Raw genomic sequence first — 21523 nt, 5'->3', positions numbered from 1 at the left:
TTTCACCAATTGATGGAGCTATTACATAATAAATATGAATTAAAGATGAAACATTCTTTTAAATACTCTCAGCAATGCATCGTGTCTTAGAAATCCTCGGGTGTGCTATGCACGTGTATCTTGTTCACAAATACTTATCTACCCTATAGGCCTGTGCATTTTGTGAAATTGATAGGATAATATATTGTATGCCGGTGTTGAATAACATACAATGGGGAGAAAAGAAAACAAATTTGGTGCCAAGTGACTGGGTAAGAGCCTTATGAATCCTTTTGCTGTCCAGTTCAAAAGTCTGAGTCATTGCCTTGAGACAGAAGTTGGCATACAACCAAAACGTATGGGGAAACAATAGCCATGCTGAAAATCGCAAGAAATAAGCACCAGAAGTATGAGTAATGGCATGTTTCATGTCATTTAATTGTTCAAATTTGTTTTTATTAAAAGGGTTTTTAACCTTTTTTTTACATATTTCTGCACTCGAATATAGCTTTAAGGATGCCCATCCCCCTGCCACCCCTTCAGCAGCCGCTGTGTCGTGTCAGTCATCCTGAAATACACTGGAGAGCTTGTCAGGCAGTCCCTTGCAGATGCCTCAGAAGCCAAATAGTGAGCCAGACAGTTGCACTGAAGCTCCTAACACAAGGATATTTAATAGGCAGTTGCTTTAGTTCTGAATATGGACCGTTTGTATTCTAGGATAGGTGAGTGATGTGCTATTAGTTTTCTAATGACTTAGCAGGAAATGGGTTCTAAAGTTAACTTTTCCTAACTTGCAGAATATCTTTGGCTCTGCCTTCTGACACTGACTAGTTCATCTATGCCTGTATACAGTTTACTTACTACCTGCAATTTTCAGACTATGTCTATGTTCACATTATGTTGCAGGTTGATATAAACTTTCACTTGTCTTTGGAGTGTCTTTTTTTCTTACACCAGAACACTTGGCATTTCCAGTTTGGATGCCTCTGCTGACAAGACAAAATTCTTGTTTTAAGTTTGCAGCACTTGTAGAAGTGTGCAGGTGGTTGCTTTTCTGGCTGTTCAGAGACAGAACTGTATCTTGTGACACATGCTTAACATCCTAAGTGTTGTAAGAGCTGTTGGTCTACAGTGCTGAAATTGCCTACTGTAAAGGTTAATGTAACCAAGTGTGAGGTTATAGCAGGCTTTTACCAAAATACCTTACAGTCAAGATCTGTGCTGTAGTTAGAGGGCATATAATATGGGAGTAGCTGTATATTTCAAAAAAAAAATTAATCATCTGTGTGTTATGACCTAAATTTCTTTGCTTTATGAAGAAGTTGTGGAAGGTCAGATGTTTACTTTCTAAGTGGAAATGTCAGAAAAAAGCCACAGAATGATCTTTACTGCCTGCATATTTTTCTTTCTGTCTCATAGTATACTATATTTGAAAAAAAATACTGATTTACTAATATGATAAATAACACTAACAGAGAGATCGATAAAGATACATGGTCAGAGTATCAATAAAAAGTTTGCACTCTACTGCATTTGTTTGCAAATTTATTTTCCTATTTTGGCTGCGTAAAGGAAGCATTAGAATTGTAGGGGGAGGAACAACTAGAATCAGGAACTGAGCCTTTTAAATAGATTATGCCTTAGAATATAACGAAAATTTCCAGAAAGCAACTTAAAAAAGCCATTGTTGAGTTGAAAAGCCAGCTGAGTGAGGACTGGAGCAAAGAATAAAAATGTCTATGTTACGCAACATGCTATGTTTTAACAATCTAAAAACACAGAAGGTAAAGTCAAAGCATGTGGAGATTTTTGTGATCCTCAAAAATGCAATTGGATTTGTAACACTTTGCAAATTTGAGACTGTTCAGTGGAAGGATGCTGGAGCAGAATGATCTTTAGTAGGAGGAAGTGACTATAATTAAACTGTACTTAATCTGCCAAATTTTAAAAAGGTCTGACTGTCAGAGGTGATCTGTAGTGTAGGAAGATGACCTGAGAGAAAAGGGGGCAGCTCTTGCTGCAAGCAGCAGAGGTCTAACTTCTGAATTTTGAGTAGAGCAGCTGTTAATACCCTTCTACCAGTGACTTGAAGTCTCTACAAACTTAAAGCATGACTGTATGTGCAGAAAAAATAACCTGGCAATCATCTTGTGGTTTCTTCAAATCTCAGTAGAAGCATGAAATGCTGTCTATATCCAGTTCTTACTTGTCCCCTTGCAACTGATGCATATCTTGCCCAGAAAGAATTCACAGAATCGATATAATCCATTTGCAACTGTTGTGATGGATTTCAAAATGTACCCGTATTCTGGGAGGCTTGCGAAAATCATGTCAAAGATGAGGGTTGTGAACCAGCAGTATCATATTTAAAACAAACTTTTTTTTGATGTGAGTAGAAGGGAGATTCATTGTAGTGGTTTAGAGGACCACTAAATTCATGAATTGCATATAGCAAGAAAAGACTTCTTTTTAAGGATATGGTTTGTTTGATGCAGTCCTGTAGAATTTGGAGGAGAGTCTTTTATTGAATTAAATGGCCTCTTTATTCAGCGGTGAATGCAGCAGAAAAAACTTTCCAGCAGTGTGGGTGCTTCTTTGTTATATGGGCTGTACCAGCGTGCTGACAGGTAGGTACAGAAATGACGTATGCTCTGTGTGCCAGTACTGCAATATCAACCAAAAGTGTATGCACTACTGGCGTATTATGGAAGAGACAAGTTAAACAGCTATTAAATAGGAATGCAAATACAGCAATCGAAGAGGAATGCAATATAAAGAAGCCAGGGAGTGTAGCAGGTATTATAAAAATCCTAAACGATGACTTTGTTTTTAAAACATATATTTTTAACATTTCACATTCAAGATATCCTTTTCTACGACTGATTGCTCCTGAGTGATAAAGGTGATCTGAAGTATTTTAATGTTTGGGTACATGTGGTATAGTTAACTGCAGATTTGTGAAGCTGAAAGAGCTGTTAAATTGAAAGGTGGAGTCACGAGCTACAGAAATGAGGATAACATGCACACATAACCTACATTTTTATTCTCAGCACAGCTTTGTAGTCTTAGAAAGTCATTGTCAGTTTTCAAAAATGTATTGCAATTAGAACTCAAAGAAACAAGAGCTGAGCTTTGAAACAACAAATGCAGTCCTAGCAGAAGAGAAGTATAAACAGATACTGTTAAGATTACTTTGTCAGGATGCCAGCCGAGGTAGTTGCCCACTATTTCTTGCCTGAATTTAGGTCTCCTTACAAATAGTCAAGGCTGTGGCTGTGATAAGGATGAAATGAACAGAATATTTTAGTCATGAGTCAAATTGTGCCCTAATGTCAGTGTTAATTTCAGTTCATTGAGAGACCAAATCTAGTTCTGTGACAGGATGAAAGTCTAGGAATGAATCACAGGCCCCGCTTTAGTGTGTAGCAGAACTTGCAGATGGCTGCAGCTTCATTAAAATGATTCAATGGACTTGAAATAATTAATATGGATTAAAACTGGGTGCTGCTCAGATGCATTACCTGAGTGTAATGCCTTTGGCTTCAGCAATTTTGTGCTTGCCATATAGGGTTTCCAGGTGCAATTAATTGCTGGTTCACCTGTTACCATTTTGTTATTGAAATGTTTCTAATGGAGCCAGAATCTGGATGCTTCCATGTAAGTAAGTAGTTATGCCCACTTTTTAATGGGGACTGGCTCTCACTGACAGTTTTTCAGGAGCAGTGTTAATTCATATAATCTGGTCTTATGCTCTGGAACAACCTATGGAGGGTTGAGGAGAAAGTGGTTACTTCTAAATATTAGAATGTAAGCATTTAGGAGATATTTTCCTGAATACAGATAATTGAAACCATGTAAGTGTTTTTCTAAACCAGTTCCAGTATTGGCCTCAGGTTATGCATATACCATGTATTTTTACCAGTCAGATGCATGGTGCCATCGTATTTGAATAATAAAATTGATTTGCCCCAGAAAAAAAACAAAACCCACAACTTTAAAATTTTGACTGTGTCTTTCCTGGTCGCTTTTGTGTGGGCATCTTCTACTGTATAAGGTGACTCTGAAAATGGTACATAAACTATAGAGTGCAAAACAATTGTTTGTTGACTAATAGGTACAATAGAGAGCTAGGACTGGTAAGCCACCAAACGAAGCATTAATAATGCCTCTGTCCCCAGTGTTTTCAATTGCCAGATGGTTACCAGTCAGATGGGAAATGGTTGGTTTCTGTTGTTTCTGTGTAGTGGACTGCTCCTTGGATATGGAGTTGCTCTCTTCCAGCTCTCCCTTTTTCACCCATCATGGAGTGGTTTCGGTTGGAAGGGATTAGTTCTAACTCTGCTGCCGTAGGCAGGGACCCATCCCACCAGACCAGGTTGTTCCAAGCCTCACCCAACCTGGCCTTAAAACACTTCCAGGGATAGGGCATTCACAGTTTCTCTGGCCAACCTGGGTCAGTGCATCACCACCCTCACAGTAAAGAATTTCCTTTGAATAACTAATAATTAGTTATTCCTTTGAATAACTAATCTAAATCTAGCCCTCTTTTACCCACTTCCTGATAAAGAGTCCATCTCCATAAACTTTTAATGTCAATGCTTTTTCCTCTAGATTTATTGAGCTTTTAAATATTACCATTTTGACAACTACATGTGAGATTTTACTTTCTTCTTTTCAGTTTTCCATGTAAAAGTTCGAAAAGATCTGTCAAATTAATAAAAAATGTGTCCTGAAATGGATCCTAGGTTAGGGATATGCCTTCTGATATCCCTCAAACAGTTCTGGATGCTGGACGTGTATGGGAAGACTGAACCACAGGAAATAGACAGGCTTGCATGTCCTCACTGTATAGCCTGGCCATGACAAGCATACTGAGCTGGACGGACTGTTATGCTGATCCAGTAAGATGTTTATTATATTGAATGTGCCTGTATGTATTTTGAGTTTAACTTCTGATGTCTTCTGCCTTTCCTGGTTCTCATTGGTCTGAAATACTGAAAACACTACTTGAACAACGTCTGGAAACAAAGTATTTTGCTTTCTGGGAGCATTCCTTAGCCACCAGTGTCTACAGCTACACTGTGTTTTTAACCTGTTCCTGTCCTAGCTAAGTGGATAAATAAGTACTTTACACCGAGTGGAAAAGAATCAGCAGAAGATACTGAGTCATCCAGCTCAAATCCATTTCTAATGGTTGCAATGAGGTTGTGGGAATAAGAGGTGGGATTTGTATTCTTCGTGTACATACAACTTTATCCCATGAGATACACACATTAGTCTGAGCTAGCAGAAGAGCTGCAGCCCCTTTGACTAGGAGACGTCTGCGTTTCTGAAGTGGTAGATGATGGTGTGTGTGCAGGGTCAGTTCCCTTCAAACAGAAGGGTAAGTTGCATTGGAGTCTCTTAAAACTGGGGGAATAGTCTACTTACCGATTCTTTGGACAGAAAGAGAACCACAGATGCCAGCAATTTTGGTTTCCTTGTTTTTTGTTACAAGTGTCCAAATGATTAGTGTTGACACTTCTAAAGTTCTCTTTTTCTACAAATTTCTACGGAAGGAAAAGAGTAGTTCTAGTCAACTTCACGTCAGGTTTTTGTTTTATATCTTTTGACTTGGAAATAGAATTAAAACTGAAAAATCACTTCTTTGCATACTCTCAACTGATTGTGTGCAACTGAATTGTGGGGAACCTAGAGCTGCATCTTGTGTAGTTTACAGTAAAGCACTAAACTTAGTACTTGTGTATAACCATTACTGGGAATGGCAAAAACCTAATTTATCTCTACCATTAATGCTTTAATATATCGTTCGTACTATCTTTTTATCTCTGCAAGTGAAATGTGTATACCTATTATGAAATAATTTGGCACAATTCCTATACGATTTGGTATAGAAACCTTAAATCTACAGTGTTGTGTTAAATCAATGCTAGGTTCACCAGAAGGTGACAATATATCTTTTTAGCTTGCACAGTCGAACTACCTTATTACTTTATTATACAGCATCAATGGTTCTAATAAGTCCTGCTTAAAAAGGACAGATATCCATTACTTGTGTGTTTGAAGTCTTTATTGGATAAAAAGGCTTTGCAGAGCTATGTTTTATGGGAACCTAAGTTGCTGGAAAATTAAGTCTTTTATTTCGGAGCAATAATTAGTTGCATTCCTACTAAAGCATGGTTATAATTCTTTGCTGGCACAAGCACAATTCACTGCAGCTAAAGGCCTCAACTAGGATCTGGTGAACTGAGTGAAAACCCTGAAATTAACATCAGTGGGCTTTGGATCAAGCTCCTAATGAATGATTGATTCACTTTAAAGCCCTTACTTAGCTTTAATTCCATTTTACTGACTTCAGTTATAGGTTTTCTTGACTTAATCTGCCTTAACACTTTAAAAATATTTGCTATAACAGGTTATTTTATAACTAAATGTTTCACTTACTCCGGTCATTCATTACCAAGCCTTTTAGGAGCTGCTCTGTATTTGTGTTCTCAAGCTGTTTATTATGACCATTGTGATTGAACATGTGGAATAAGATATAGGTGTTGTAGACATAGCAGTAGTGTTTTTCTTCTGTGATAAATTCAGTAATGCAATTTTCGCAATAGATTTGATAATGCAATGTATTGTTTTCTTTATAGCTCAATTTCATTTATTACTAGAGAATTTATATTGAAAGGACTTATAATGCATTATTCTCATAATTTTTAATACATAGTCAATTTAGAAATCTCAGAAGACAATTGTACATGTTTTAAATCTATTATTTCAGTTTGTGCAAGTTTTTGTGTATTTTTTTCACAATTAGGAAGCAAGTAATAACAACCTTAACTGTATCTCTTGAAATCCTAAGCCAGTTGTGGAGCCAAATCTACTCCAGCAAGCAGTCTCTGGGTGCTGACAGAGGGCAATGAGCTGTTATGGCTAATAATTACTTATTGCATTTCTTTGCTTTGTACCTAGGTGAAATGTCAACAAAAGTGCCAAGCGTTAAACTGAAAATTGATCCTCAGGATCTGCACATCCAGACGTTTACAGTGGAAAAATTACTGGAACCATTGATAATTCAGGTATTTTAATACCGCAGAAAATAAGTTAGATAAGTGGGTTGCTAAGTGTGTTCAGGCCTCTGCAGCAATATGTTACAGGGTAAGGAACAGAAAGGACCTCTTCTATTTTGAATTTTCTTTTCATTTTACTTAGGGCAAACATGTTGAAGCACATGCTTCAATTAGTCAGTTACATGTATCACAAAGATACCAGGCTGTCACTGTCCTTCAGCTTTGCCAAGATGTTGCAGATCAAACTACTTGTCACAGCTGTACACTGCTTATTTAGTAGTCTTCTTCCTGGTGCCTCAGGGAATATTTACATGGGAGTCATTGTTCTGGCTGCAGTTTGGGTAGGCACGAAAAAGTGTGACTTCACATTCAGATCTCTTATTCATTTGGTAATATGCAAAGAGTACTTCGTAGTTTTTCAGGTTGTGAAGATGTCCAGGTATAATGGCTATGAAATAGTTCCTGTGATTGGTTGATTAATATATTTCCAAGCTCATCGAGTAATGCCTGCTAAAGACAGTAACTTTTTATTAAACAGTATATGCTAATAAGCAACAACAGGAAAAACTTACTGGGATAATGACTGTGTAAATAGAGCAAAGCCAGACTCGAGCATGTATTCTGGCTGTTCTTCTGTTTATAGACATGTAAGAATTGGGAATGTGTAGTTTATTTAAGTATTTAAGTTTATTTAAGTATTTACCAAGTTTTCTGTTATTTCAGTTTTTTTCTAACTGCAACTTCCCTATTTAAAAAAGATTAAATCACCGTTTTAATTAAGGTTAATACTGTTGTTGAACAAGTATTAAAGGAAAAATATTTTTGTACAGCTCATTAATTGGCATTTTTTGATTGCACGCAGCAACCTTGTTTTATGGTAAATTTTTATTCCAGGAGTGCACTTCTTGTCATACACTGCTCTGGTATCTGTCATACATTGTTCTGGGAGCCAGTCCTCTGCATGCTGGTTCCCTGAGCTTGCCAAAGGGCTGTGATCAGATAGAGGTACTGTTGGATTATACAATCAAAGAGGCAGCGTATAATGATACGATTGAAGGAAAGAAGAATATGGAGGTGAAAGATAAGTACAAGAAAATATAGAGTACATTTCGTGTGATGATAATTCTTATGTTGATTTGCAGTTCGACAGAAAGTTCATTTATTCTAGAAGTTCTCTCTACATGGTCTAAAAACTAGGAAAAGTAAAGAGGTGCTGATTGTGTTTTATAATGGATGTCCTAAGAAGAATTTCTTTTAAAAAACAAACAATTCATTGAAATAAGTTTCTCTTCACCAAAGCTGTATTTTCCTCATTTGAATCATTTGCCTTTGCCTATCTCTCTCGTCCATTTTTTTTTTTGTGATTGTCTCAGAAATTTCTTCTTTCATTTTTGACTTGATGTTCTTTTCCTTCCTTACTCAATTGTTCTTTCTGGAAAATTCTCTTTTTTAGAAAGTAACCTTTTCTTTTTATCATTACTTAAGTTTAAGCTTTTATTAATTGAGCTGCCTCTTACTCTTGTGTCTTCCTTTTATTTATTTTTGTATGGGTGTGATTGGCAGTGTTTAAAACCTCAGTAACAGCTCAGTGGTTTGTGGGAAGTTGTCAAGATGGACCATTGTATGTGGATGAACTTTAAAATTTAGTTTGAGTGGTAGGCTTACAAGTCTTGATAGACTGCATTCTGAAACCATCTCTTAATGTGCTGCTAGGTCAGCTGCAACGCTAGGCATTTTTACAAGAAATTAAGAAATTTATATTTTGGCCTGAGTTTTGTTGGATCAAAGAAACACGATAAAACAAATACAGTCTCAGAACAACACAATAAACCATCTAATATATTAAAAAATAAATACTCTGAAGTGTCTATAAAAAGCTTCAATGTTAAAAATGGAAACCCCATTGGCTCAGAGAACACAATTTTGACTTTTTCCCTATAACATTATTGCTTTGTTTTGTATCAACTGTGGAAGGGGAACTTGCAATTTTGAAGAGGGAGTAAACCTAAGTTGAAAATGCAAAAGCAGAGATCAAGAACTAACATTCACTGAAGGATGATTAAGTTGCTAGACAGGTAATAAATGAAAACTTACCTATGATGAGAAAGAATCAGACCTGTTACAGATAGCACAAGAGTACTCAGGTACTCTGGCCTGATTCACTTAGCAGCTGCTGCTTTGAACACAGATAACTTTAGAGATTCGTATTTTGATTTATTTAGGAGTCTTGTGAAGCTCTGTTAGGAAAAAGACTGTGGAAGTGTATGATGCCCCAATTACATTAAGTTTTAGGACAATCATTTGGTTAATGGCATCAATATAGGAGGAAATAATAAATAAGCCTGTGTGGAAGTCACTTTAGAAATGACTTGGCTAGATTCCATCTCTTCCTTGCAGTCTGCAGCTGACAGCCGTGATCACAAAGGGTTCTCTTTGTCCATGGCTTTTATTTTTTTTCAGGTGTTTTGGGGACAGCAGGTTTGAAAGGAAGGCTTTTAAATACAGTTCTCTGAGGAGGTTTTCTGGTAAATGCACAGGCACATAAAAAAATGAACACTGTCAAAATTTGGCTGATGGCTGCTTTGATGTACATTTGGAACAAGGTTAGACAAACAGTCTTTCTTGAATTCTGGGCTTCTATCAGAGATGTATCCTTCAGTGGAGCAAGTGGTGTGAAGCAATAGGTAGATCATAAAGTATTTTCATTATCATACCTGATATCTAATAACTGTCATGCTTGTGCTAGACTTACTAATAAAATAATGTAATGGAAAATGTCCTCTATCTCATCCTCAGAGTGAAATCTGTTTAATCCTTGAGTAGTAAAATTAGCAAAGTGATAATAGTTATGTTCAGGTATCAATTGCTTCCATAGTGTTGTGGTTTAACCCCAGCAGGCAGCTAAGTACCACATAGAGTGAGTTGTTCATTCATGTTCCCCAGGTGGGATGTGAGAGAGAATCAGAAAGGTAAAGATGTGAGAACTCAGGGGTTGAGATCGATGGTAGGCAGAACAAAAGCTGTGTGTGCAAGCAAACAAAAACAAGGAGCTGATTCACTACTTCCATCAGCAGGCAGATGTTCAGCCACTCCAGCAAAGCAGGCCTTATGAGGGTTTCTTGGGAGGACAAACACCATCACTCAGAATGTTTTCCCCTTCCTCCTTCTTTACCCCAGCTTTTATGGCTGAGGATGACGCCATATGGTATAGGACATCCCTTTGGTCAGTTTGGGTCGCCTGTCCTGGCTGTGTCCCCTCCTGGTTCCTTGTGCACCCCCAGCCTCCTTGGTGGCAGGGCAGCACAAGAAGCAGAAAAGTCCTTGGTCTTTGCAAATGCTGCTCTGCAACAACTGAAAACATCAATGTGTTACCACCAACACTTTCATCAAAAATCTAAAACACAGCATTGTGTGAGCCTCTACAAAGAAAATTAAGTCTGTCCTAGACAAAACCATGGCACATGGCAAAGTAGCATTGGGCTTATTTTCTTTTGAATTTACATACAAGCAAAAATTATGAAAAAAATGACTGGATGAGATTAATAGGACTTCACTAATTCATGGAGAAAATGCTTCATAACTACCTCTGCTCTGCAGTTGTTGCAAGTCTTGTAAACTACCAATGAGCCGCTTACTTGGAGAGTTTATCAGAAGTGTTCTCTCTGTATTTGTATATGTACACACTTAATATATGTTGTGTGTACATGTATAATTAAGCAAATATTTGTAAGAGCTTTTCCATATATTTATATTCCATGCATATATACAAGCTAAGGAAAGTTTATGGCTGTTAGAGAGGTATGTTTTTCAGACTACATACAAACACATGTAATTTAGGATCTCTTGTATTACTGATGAAAAATAGGCAAGTAGAAAGACATTTATTCTCATGTCATCCATACTGATAAAAGTTTGGCTGCTCACACAAGTGATATGCTCATTTTAGTTCCATGTATGGTGAGTTTACTTTAGGCGCAGCTAAAGGGATTAACCAATATTTATTTGTATGGGCAGCACTGTTATTTATTTTCAAACTTGAGCCTCAAAGGATGGTTAGCATTTGAAACAGTGAGCAGGTGCTTCTGCCATTGTTATTAGATTGCTGATTTCATATATTGTTTTTTAAATGTCCAGGGATTGCTGTTACTGAACTAAATACTTTTTCAACATTGGTAGAATGTTCCATGATTGATGCTTTAAAATACTTCTATAATAATAACAAAGGTGAATCAAACCTTTTGGTATTCAAGGTGTTAAGATAGTGTTTTCCTTTAATACTGCAATATTAAAAGATTGTATTTTAAAGGCTGGTCAGAAACTGAATATAGCATTGGAAGAACTGCTGCGCAGTTCCTTAGAAATTCGCTGATAATCATGACAAAAATGAGAAAGCAACCCGATAGTGACATCCTAATAAATAATGGCAGTAACTGGTAACAGTGACTCAGATTTGCAGCTGTGGTGGCATATGGGGCTTAAAAACCACACCTGAAAAAAATGTTGTACCTATAGCAGATTTCCCCAAAACACAAAATAACCAATGGTATTGATTTCCACTGAATGCTGGGAAACACCCATGTTGTGTATGGTAATAAGGGTGTGTGTCTGCATGACAAGAACTGTGAAATACAGTTGGACATGAGCGGGACGAATGGGGTATGGTTCACTTGTTTTTTCTTTTCCTTTTTTCTTTACAATGCTGTAATTTTGACGGCATATTCTGCTACTGGTGTGAAACCTGTGTGGACGGTGGCTCAGAAGTTCAGTTCTATGTGTAAGATCAGCATAAAGTTTTTGCATTCCTCACTGGGGTTTTGTGCTAGTGAACTGAGTTTTTTTTGTATTAACTGCCACGAGCCAAGAGCTACCTGTCAAATTTTAACTTCTTGTTAGAAGTATCAGTTTATAAACTGGCTCTTTAGACTATGATCATTGAAGCCACGCTAAATGCTCCAGAAATAATGTCGTAGTGTTTTTTTAAAGATATTTAAGTTGTTATTCCCAATATATTCTCTACCAGCTGGCTGGTTTATGTGCAATAAATACTTGCGTTTACTTTCTTTTGTGGCTGAGTAGAAGAACACCCAAATCCTTTTTAATAATATGACCCAGTATAAATATAATTTATGTTGCTTTCTTCCTTTTGATATGCCATAGCAACTGATGTTAAGTGGCTGGTTCTAGTTCTCTATCCCCAGATTTTACATGAATGAAATAAGGGTCAAGGCTTTTTTCTTTCAAAGATGAATTAATAGAAATTCTTCCCAGAGAAAGGTTTGTCATTTACTTCTGAAAGTGCTGATTGATGAAAAGAACGAGTGTGCATGGATTCACAGGAGATCTAAAGGTGAGCAAAGGCACTGGATCTTCCCCTCATAGAGATGTGGAGGGAGCACCATTCCATAGACAAGCTCAAACCACAGGCTGGACTGAAATTCTGACGCGACTTTTGCTTTCCTTGTACGATGTTGTTATCAGTTCCCTTACCGCACAAAGAAGTGGACTGATTTAGGATGACTGGAATGCCATTTAATAAAATTAAGCCATTTGTACATATAAAATGTGTTCATTGAATTCTAGGGCTAGCTCTGTACTTCATATGACACTGTCCATGATCTGGCACAGAATAGAAGGATGCTTAGTGAACTTAAAATAAAGCATGTCTTGAGATATCTGTATAACGCTTTTCATTAAAAATCTTCTAGGAGCATTCCCATATTGCTGGCAGCTCAAGCAACGCCTCAGAGAATAGTCTGTTAGAAACATTCTATTGGTGTGTGGAGGTTGTACTGAGATGGCGAGGAATGTAGAGTGGGATGCTATATAAAAATAACTTCTTTATGGATGTTAAAGAGCACTGTTAAAAAACACTCTAGTTTAGACAAGTAATCTGTGTTCTGGTTAAAATTTTGTATAATTCTAATGCTGAATGCTCCTCAGAATTCTAAAGTGTTGAGTTTTGGCCACTGCAGCCTTTGTCTGTAAGGATAGAAAGCATTTTGAGACTGAAGAGGGAAGTGTGGGAAGATGCAAAATTGATGCCTGCTTGGCTGAAGCCTCCTTAAATAGCAGTAGTAATTTTTATACCATGAGGAAACTTTTATAACAAGTCGTGTCAAGAGTTTACAGCAGGACTAATATGACAATGATATTTCCATTGTATTTGCTTTGATCTTAGAGAAAGGATGTAAAGATGAAGCATATTAAGTATTCTGTCAAACTTGATAATTTTGCACATTCTCAGTATGTGTGCTGGGCTTGCCTGCCCCTGTCTGAAGCAGGGGAAATCCTATTGTTTATTCTCAATTATGATATTTTTAAAAATTGAAAACAATATAAATTTACTTATTATAGAACTTAAACTACTATTGTCTTTTTGTTTCTTTTAAACGTAGGTTACAACACTAGTGAACTGTCCCCAGAATCCTTCCAGTAAGAAAAAGGGACGTTCCAAAAGGGCTTGTGTCTTGTTAGCTTCTGTGGAAGAAGCCACTTGGAATCTGTTGGACAAAGGGGAAAAAATTGCCAAGGAAGCGATTGTCTTTAAAGAGGAACTTCATGTAGCACTGGCTGATGTCCGAAAAGAGAGTAAGTGTTATGATAAATAACTTGTGCCATAAGGAATTAGCTTACCAAAGCAAATTTGGTATCAAAATGAAGCTGGGATATCCATGAGGAATGTCTTCATGTGCAGTGTCTGAACTGTAAATAGTCTGATTGTATGCTCTCATATACCACCGGTAACAAGGTAAAACATACAAATTGGACCTTATCATGAAAAAGCACTGATATCAATGACAGTATTGCCTGTTTTAATTTTTTTCTAATGAAGGTAGGATCCCCCTTGTCAATTTTATTGGCTGTTAAGCACAAGTTTAAATTGATGCATACTTCCATGCTTTTCTTGAAAAGAATGGTTTTCCTGAATCAGAGATGATGGCCTTTTCAGAAGGAAACTTTTTTTTTAAATAAAGACATTCTCTCTTGGATGCAGTAGTAAGGATTTCGTTAAGGAAGATGCAATAGGATTGTTTGGAGTTATATTTTGAGACGTTAGTAGGAAGTAGGAGGATGATTGACTCCTTAAGCTACTCTGTTTTATCTCCCTGTGATTGCGCACCTTATCTTTGGCCAGTTCTTGCCATGTTCCATTTTCTGATGACCTATCTCAGTGTTTCCAACCAGGCTCCCACATCATTAAGTCACATTCTTTCAGGCTCTTTGTTTCTTTGTTGATTTTTGCTTTCCTCATGGATAATCGGACCTAGCTGGGTGATTAATAAACTCAGGTTTGAATAGTTGTAAGTTGGATGATAGACATTTAAAACAGCTTCCTTCGGAAATTGTTCTTGAAAATTGATTCAGGAGAAGGTTTTGAAGGAAAAAGGGGACAGAAAAGTAATGCTTTTAGTGCCTGGTCATTTGGCAATGATGTCCTTTAACCAGCACTCCATGAGTTTTAGAAGTGAGTGGTGACCAAGTGTTGCCTGGGATCAAATTAAGAGTGGCTGATGAGTCTTCTCAAATGAGCAGCAATAAACAAGCAAAGAATTATGGTCTGCAGCAGAAAACTGTCAGGCTATAGTATTGAGTGTGCTAGTAATCAGGATTGGTTTTGTCACCCAACAAAGTGGACTTGAGTCACCTTTTCACTAAGCAGTGTAGCACGTATTCTTATGTTATGTGACAAGTTGTGCCTGAAGGACTGTGTTGGCCATTTAAATCAGGTCTCTGTATCACCCTGCCCTTACTAAAGCTGCAACTTCAGGATTTTTTTGGTGATGGTGGTTTTTTTTTGGTATGTTGTCTTCCTCCTCCATGTGGAGTTGGAAAAATTTCTGAGTCTCTGCTGTGGTTCAGGCTGGTCACTGCTAGCTATTGGCTTCTTCTGGATTCAGAGATGGTTGCATTTCGGAGTCTGATGTATATGTATGGTGTCTGAGATAGCCTAAGGTAAGATTAAAAGCATTATAACCAGCTGTTATCATTGTTACCTGTCACACTGATCAGCTGAGCTTTTTGAAAAATCATTTATTTTGGAATAGTCTTAAAATGTTAGCCCATTGATTTCAGGTCGATAACACAAGACAAGAATAAAATATATAGTTTCATATTGATTTTTATACATAGATAATGTAAAAATATTTCACATTTTCAATTTATTTATTGATTCTCAGCCAAGACCAGAGATGACTACAAAAATAAATAATACACAAAGTAGATTATGTACACCTCATACATTTTAAAAGAAAGTTAAATCAATGTTATTACCTATCATTATGCAATGACAAATTGCATTGCTTGCAGCCCCATCTTCCTCCAAGGATTTGCTGAACTGTTCAAGTTAATTTTAAGATGGTGAACAATCATACAATAAATAGCAGTTTGTTGATTTTTGCAGGTATTTTTAGTGCTTTGTAGCTGTGCGTTATTTTAAATTTGCGGCATGTAACATCACATGTAACTTTGCCTGTCGCTGAAGTAGCATTCTGCTGCTGTTAAATATCTCCTGTTACTTCAAGCTCTTTGAAGGGGTCTGGGTCACAAATTCTGATAAACTGTGCATGCAGTCACCTGCCATTTGTGCCATTATTTTTCTCTGGATATATTTTTCCATGATGACTGGCAGATACTCATATGCTTTAAAATCAGTTATGATTTTTTGCATGTTGGCTGCAGCTTATTTTTACTACATACTATAATTTTGAAACAACCTAGGTAATTTCACTCGGATGTGAACCAAACTATCAGACCTAGAGTTGTGTAGACAAACAACTGGAAAGAATAATAAAATCTTTCCTCTTCTGACATTTTTATCTTATTCACTGAGCTTGTTAAGGGGGAGACTGTGACATTAGAATTACACCCTTACTACTTTGGAACATCTATGGCCGGTGCAAAAATGCTGCTTTACTACTTTTGGAGCTCCTTAATAGAGTTCCTTTTAGAGGAGTGATAAACTTTTTTCAAGCTGCTGATAAAAATCCTGTTCGTAATAATATTTTGGGGAGTAAAGGGGCAAATTAACGGGATAAAACTCAAGAGCAGAGAAGAGAAATAGAAGATGATGTATTTAATACATCTGATGTACTAGTGACTCATCTAATGTCTTTAGAAACAGGGGTGTGGTTATGGCTTCACTGACTACGGTCTTGACAAACAGTGTCAGTATATGAGATTTTGGTCTCAGATTCGGTTGACTTTTGTTAGTGATATCTGAAAGCAAGTTTTGCTATGATGGACGGCAGGTATATTCCCTGGATAAGTCTAGTTTCTGTTTCTGTTAACCTCTGGAAAGTTTTATAGAGGAGTGATAGTCTTGAAGGTGTTCACCTTAATACAGAGGTCTGCTGCATTTTTCTTTGAGGTTCAATTCAATGATGTACTTTTCAAGGCCTGCTTCCATACACATCTTGACTGACCTTCTGGAACTCTACTAAACTCTTTGTCTCTTCTGGTCAGGCCCCAAGTTAAGGTTCTCCATTCTGGTGATGTGAATCAGGATTTCCTGCGGTGATTTGGCTTGCATCTCCTTATAACAGCATCTGCAGTTGTGTTGTTTTTTGTTTCTTTGTTCAACCAAACACTGTAAAGTAGCCTTCTGTTTATTAAAGAGATACAAAAAAATGTATCTCTGTCTTTCCTCTTGGGTATCTAACAATGTTTTTTGACATGCCATTGAAATTTTGCTATGTAAGCTGGCCAGAACTCTGGAGAAAATAAACATTTCAAAGCTACTTACTAATAAACTGCGAAGGGAGAGAACTTGAGAGTAAAAGTAATAGCAATACATTATTTTACCTACACAGTGCAGTTCTTTTGAGCTACAAATACTATTTTATCTTCTGAATCTATGATAGTTATGGAATACAATTGGTCCTTTATAGTGTTGTTTTGATTTTCCATGATCTCCTGTTGAACTACATTTTGTTTTTTATAGCAATTAGGTTTTATTAAATACATTCCTTTGGAGATGGCTGACTTGCCTGGAACTATCCCTAAGCATGCATTTACTGTTGAACACAGTAATGTTGATATGTTTTTGTTTCTTATTTGTTTGCTTGAGCACACATAGGCTATTTGCTCAACTTCAGGAGGTTTGGAGAAGTTTGTGTTTAGCTGTTTCAGTACTTCACACTAATCTTATACAAGCCCTCACTGGAGAAAGCAATTTGTACCAAATATTTAGCATGTAAAAATAGTTGCAAAAAGTAACCAATGAACAAAAAAGCAAATGCTATTCTTCTTTATATATTCCCTTACTATTTTATAATTGTATGAAGATTGGGATCAATATTTCCTATTGATAATGGCAATTGGTTTAAAGCTTTCTGTGTCTGGTTAAGTAATGGCAGGCTTTATTTGGAAACAGTCAAGCTAAAGCAGGCCTCTGCAAAGAGTTTAAAACTTCTGACTGGTATATCCCACATAACTCAGATTGTACGTCATGTGGAACAAGGTAGATAAGGCTGCAATTTGCTAGGTCCTGCTTTTTTGCCACCTAACCTTACCCATAAAAGTGGCCTAGAAGAAAGCGGGAGAGGGCCTCTATCAGGGAGTGTAGCCATGAAACCAGGAATAATGGCTTTGAACAAATGGAGGGGAGATTTAGATGAGATCTGACGTGAGGAAGAAATTCTTCACTTGGAGCACAAAGTGCATGTGGGAATTAGGTCTGAAGAAGCACCTTGCTTCTGTTCTTTTCCATAAAGAATAGAATGAAATTGCCTAAAAACCAGTGTTAAAAATAAACCCAGGGCACAGGATGGGAGGTGCAGGGCAGTCCCTGTGGCCAAGGGGCAGCCTTTCTCTCTGGCAAGCCAAGTGGCCCAGGGAAGCTAGTCCCAGAAAAGGGGCCCTCAGCCACCCCAACCCTCCTCCTTGTCCACGTGAGGGCATCTTCCAGGCCACTCCCAACACAGCCACCTTTGGCCACGCGTGGGCCACTCCATCACAGAGGCTTGCTGAGGTCACAGTGGCCACCACTGCCCCGCCTTTGCTGAGGGCCCTATAAACAGGCCCCCTGCAGCTGGCCCAGCATTCGCTGAGCATCTAGGCCCTCTGACTGCCAGCTTGTGCGGCAGGAAGAAGACTAGAAGAGCAAGGCGAGCAGCAGGCCTCCTTGGTGTGCGAGGACGGCGATGCCGTCCGGTGAAGCACCAAGAAGGAATGCACCTGAGCAGAAGGAGATGTGTCGTGGGCGGAGGGATAGCGCCGGCGGCACAAGAGGCACCAGTGCCCAAGGGACCTCTGGCGCCCAGCCCACAGGCACATACAGGCGGTACCATTGGCACCGCAACGATGCGGGGAACAGGCCGGCCCCTCACACACCCAGTGACAGGGGGCCTGGGCCTTACCATAGGAGCAACGGTGACGTGGGGCAAAGGCAGGAGCATCGGGCAGACAGCCGCGGGGAGCAGAGGCATGCCCATAGTCCGGAGCACAGTGCGGGACCCAGTAATGGCCATAAACCAGACGGCACCGTCAGACCCATGCATGAAAATCAAGCCGACAGTGGCATGGGACTGAGACGTGGGACTGGATGACCCCCTGGTTCGGCACCCTGACCAGAAAATGTCCCGGACAGAAGGCATCCCGTCTGGGCAGTCCCGGGCAAGGATTGGCTTAGCCTTCTGCCCAACACCATGGAGCCCGTGGAGCTGGATCCACCAGATGTGGAGGAACGGATGGAAGTGGATCCACCTCGGCCAGAACAGGCCTGGGACTACTGCGGCATGTCTTTGTGCTCTGCCATCTGAGAGCACCACCAGCATCGCAGGAGTGCCTGGTGAGCCCCCTACTCGTTGCTCAGGCTCCATCGCAAGCATTAGCTTGGAGCCACCAAACACCACGGACATCCCGCAGGCTTGCCTGCAAGATATCCCGGCAATAAACAGCTCTTGCCGATTCTCAGGGGTTGTGTGGGAGCTTCTTTTTGGGGGGGAATGGGCTAAAGTTGTGCCAGGGGAGGTTTGGGTTGGATATTAGGAAGAACTTCTTTACTGAAAGGGTTGTTGGGCATTGGAATGGGCTGCCCAGGGAAGTGGTGGAGTCACCATCCCTGGAGGTCTTGAAAAGACGTTTAGATGTAGAGCTTCGTGATATGGTTTAGTGGAGGACTTGTTAGTGTTAGGTCAGAGGTTGGATTAGGTGATCTTGGAGGTCTCTTCCAACCTAGGTGATTCTGTGGTTCATTAAACGAGTCACCAGGCAGGCCTGTGTAGGCTGTTGATAGCCTGCATCACACAGGAATCCAGTAGTCTGGTAACTGCAAGGATTTCCTGGTGATCTGGTTTGGTGCAGGTTTGTTACAGAGCACTCATGTCCATATTTTTATTCTAAAATAATGTATTAATACCAACTATAAGTATTCAGAAAAAAATCTTGCCATTGGATTTCGTGTATACAGCATTTCAAGAAATTGCCTTCTGACTTATAGTATGTTGTAAATTAATTGTAAAATAATTGACACCTGTAAGTTCAGCCATGAACACTTCTGACACTAAACATCAGGCTATAATTAGTGTCCCAATTCTGATGCTTAATTAATTTGAATACAAAACAGTGATGCAGTTTATATGGAGAAACACTATCTTAGGAATGTATGTTAAAGTCCAGTGTCATACTTGCATTTACATTAAGGTGCGATTCTATTATAGTTTTCAAGCAGTTGTACAGGCGTAACTGAAATGTTTGGTATTTATTGCCATGCTTACTGACTATATATGGTCAGAGACACAACAGTTGTTGCCTCCGTTGTTTCCATCTATTGCAGTGTCACTGTTACATGGGTTTAGCTGTTATCGTGTCTCAAGTGTGTTCCTAGATAAGCCTTACATCACACACAGTGAATTGAAAGCATGTTACTTGAGTAAAAATACCAGTGAGTTATATTTTGAGCTTTCAGTTACCTTCCAAGAGGAAATGGTGTGGAGTGGGGATGGGGCACACCTTTCAAATGTCCATATTTAGTTTCTTTTGACAGCAAAAAGGGAAGCAACATAATGGCAGAGAATAAACTACCATTCACAGATTTAGGAAAAATACAAAGAAAAAATGGGGAGGGCACTGTAAGGGTATTTATTAAAGAAAGGGAGTAGTGCGGACTTCTATTATACTGTATTCTTATCCCCCCCCCTCAAAAAAAAAAAAAAAAAAGGTTAATGGGTTTTGCTTTCTCATCCTACATTAAGAGGTACATGTATGCCTTGCATCTTGGGGACTTTGATTCTTGGAGGCAGAAATTAGAAAAGTGGCTTCAAAATCATCTGTGGTGTACACTTGTTCAGTGTACCCTAGCAGAAAAGCTTCTGACAGCTCCATCACTGGGCTCAGATGTCCCTGAGTATGAAAAGGGAAATGAAGAGGTTGGTGTAAGGCATGTGGGGGGTGTATGTGGTGGCTTTGATTACACATTAGGAAGATCAGTATGAAATGCGGAAGTAGAACTTCCTAATATACGGCAGTAAAATAGTTGCAATACAACAGAATATAATGGGGTGAGAGCCTCTGGCAGGAGAAAAATGTCTTGTAATGTCTACTGTAAGATATTGCGACAAGGTGATTTATCATGGTATTGAATATTTAGAATATGCAGGAGGTATCCATCTGCTTAGCTTTGACACCGATGGTGCTAGTTTCAGCTGCCTGGCTGTAGCAGATAAAGATGATATCTGGGGGAGCAGAACAGGTGATCATACTGGCCATGAGTATTTTTTCATCTTTTCTTTTTAGAAGGTGTGGGTTTTATGTTCTGATGTGATACTGATTCCTAGCCTTCTGTGGTTTCTGCAGGCATAAGCAGAATGCTAGTGTAAATCAAGGTTTGTAAGTTTTCAGTTGTTAGTATAAACCACTGATTTTTCTTTTGTTTGAGACTAGAACTCCTAAATGACAAATAGCTTTTGAAGTACTTATAGAGGAATTGCTACTGAAAGACCTGCTACTACAAGATATGCAGACAGTAGCAGTCATACAGGTATTTGTTCATCTGAGCTTAATAGCCAGGAGACTGATCCCTGTTTTAGATGTAGCTGGCAGTAGTTCATATCTTTATGGTCCCCAAACACATGGTAATTACAGTTACATAAACAAAACCATCCTTCAATAGTGTTTAAAAAAAAGCCACAGAAAACCACACTTGCTGCAAATCTACCTGTTGGAAAACTGAGCATGGAAGAACACGTTTTGATGCTTAATGTGTTGCCTATCCCAGGGAATATTAGATTTGAAATCCTCTCCTTCTACTGGCTCCTGTACCTGCTTCCCTTCTTCCTTTAGTTCATGGGTTCCCTGTGACAGCTGTGTTTATGGGGGACTGTAAATCCACCAGCCTTAAGGGTGGGCTTCATAGGAGAGGGTGACGGGACTTTATTGGCAGCAATACCTCCTTGTGGGAGGACACAAGAATGACGTCAAATTCACTGCATTCCATGTGAATTTCACACTGCTGCAAGCCAAAGGAGAAAGCTAGATATAAA

The 21523-nt window shown here is 38.7% G+C and overlaps 1 protein-coding gene across 32 annotated transcripts in view; it reads left to right on the top strand.

The window, feature by feature from the left end:
- Positions 1-21523, top strand: part of CTNNA3 (catenin alpha 3) — a 495101-nt gene that overhangs the window by 8548 nt on the left and 465030 nt on the right. For 21 of the 32 annotated variants that reach the window (XR_014587169.1, XR_014587170.1, XR_014587171.1 and 18 more), the window contains 3 exons: positions 6946-7052; positions 7938-8117; positions 13439-13631. Coding sequence is in view for 25 of the 32 variants with exons in the window: in XM_083845422.1 (XP_083701548.1) it covers positions 6946-7052; positions 7938-8117; positions 13439-13631 (480 nt within the window). In the remaining 7 variants the exon portion in view is untranslated. Of the gene's footprint in view, positions 1-506; positions 702-6945; positions 7053-7937; positions 8118-13438; positions 13632-21523 lie in introns of those variants that run through there. The other 11 variants (XM_083845405.1, XM_083845404.1, XM_083845406.1 and 8 more) reach the window with 4 other exon arrangements.

This window comes from Anser anser (assembly GCF_964211835.1).
Source record: "Anser anser genome assembly, chromosome: 7".
NCBI lineage: Eukaryota > Metazoa > Chordata > Aves > Anseriformes > Anatidae > Anser > Anser anser.
This window is presented reverse-complemented; position numbering and strand designations above follow the sequence as displayed.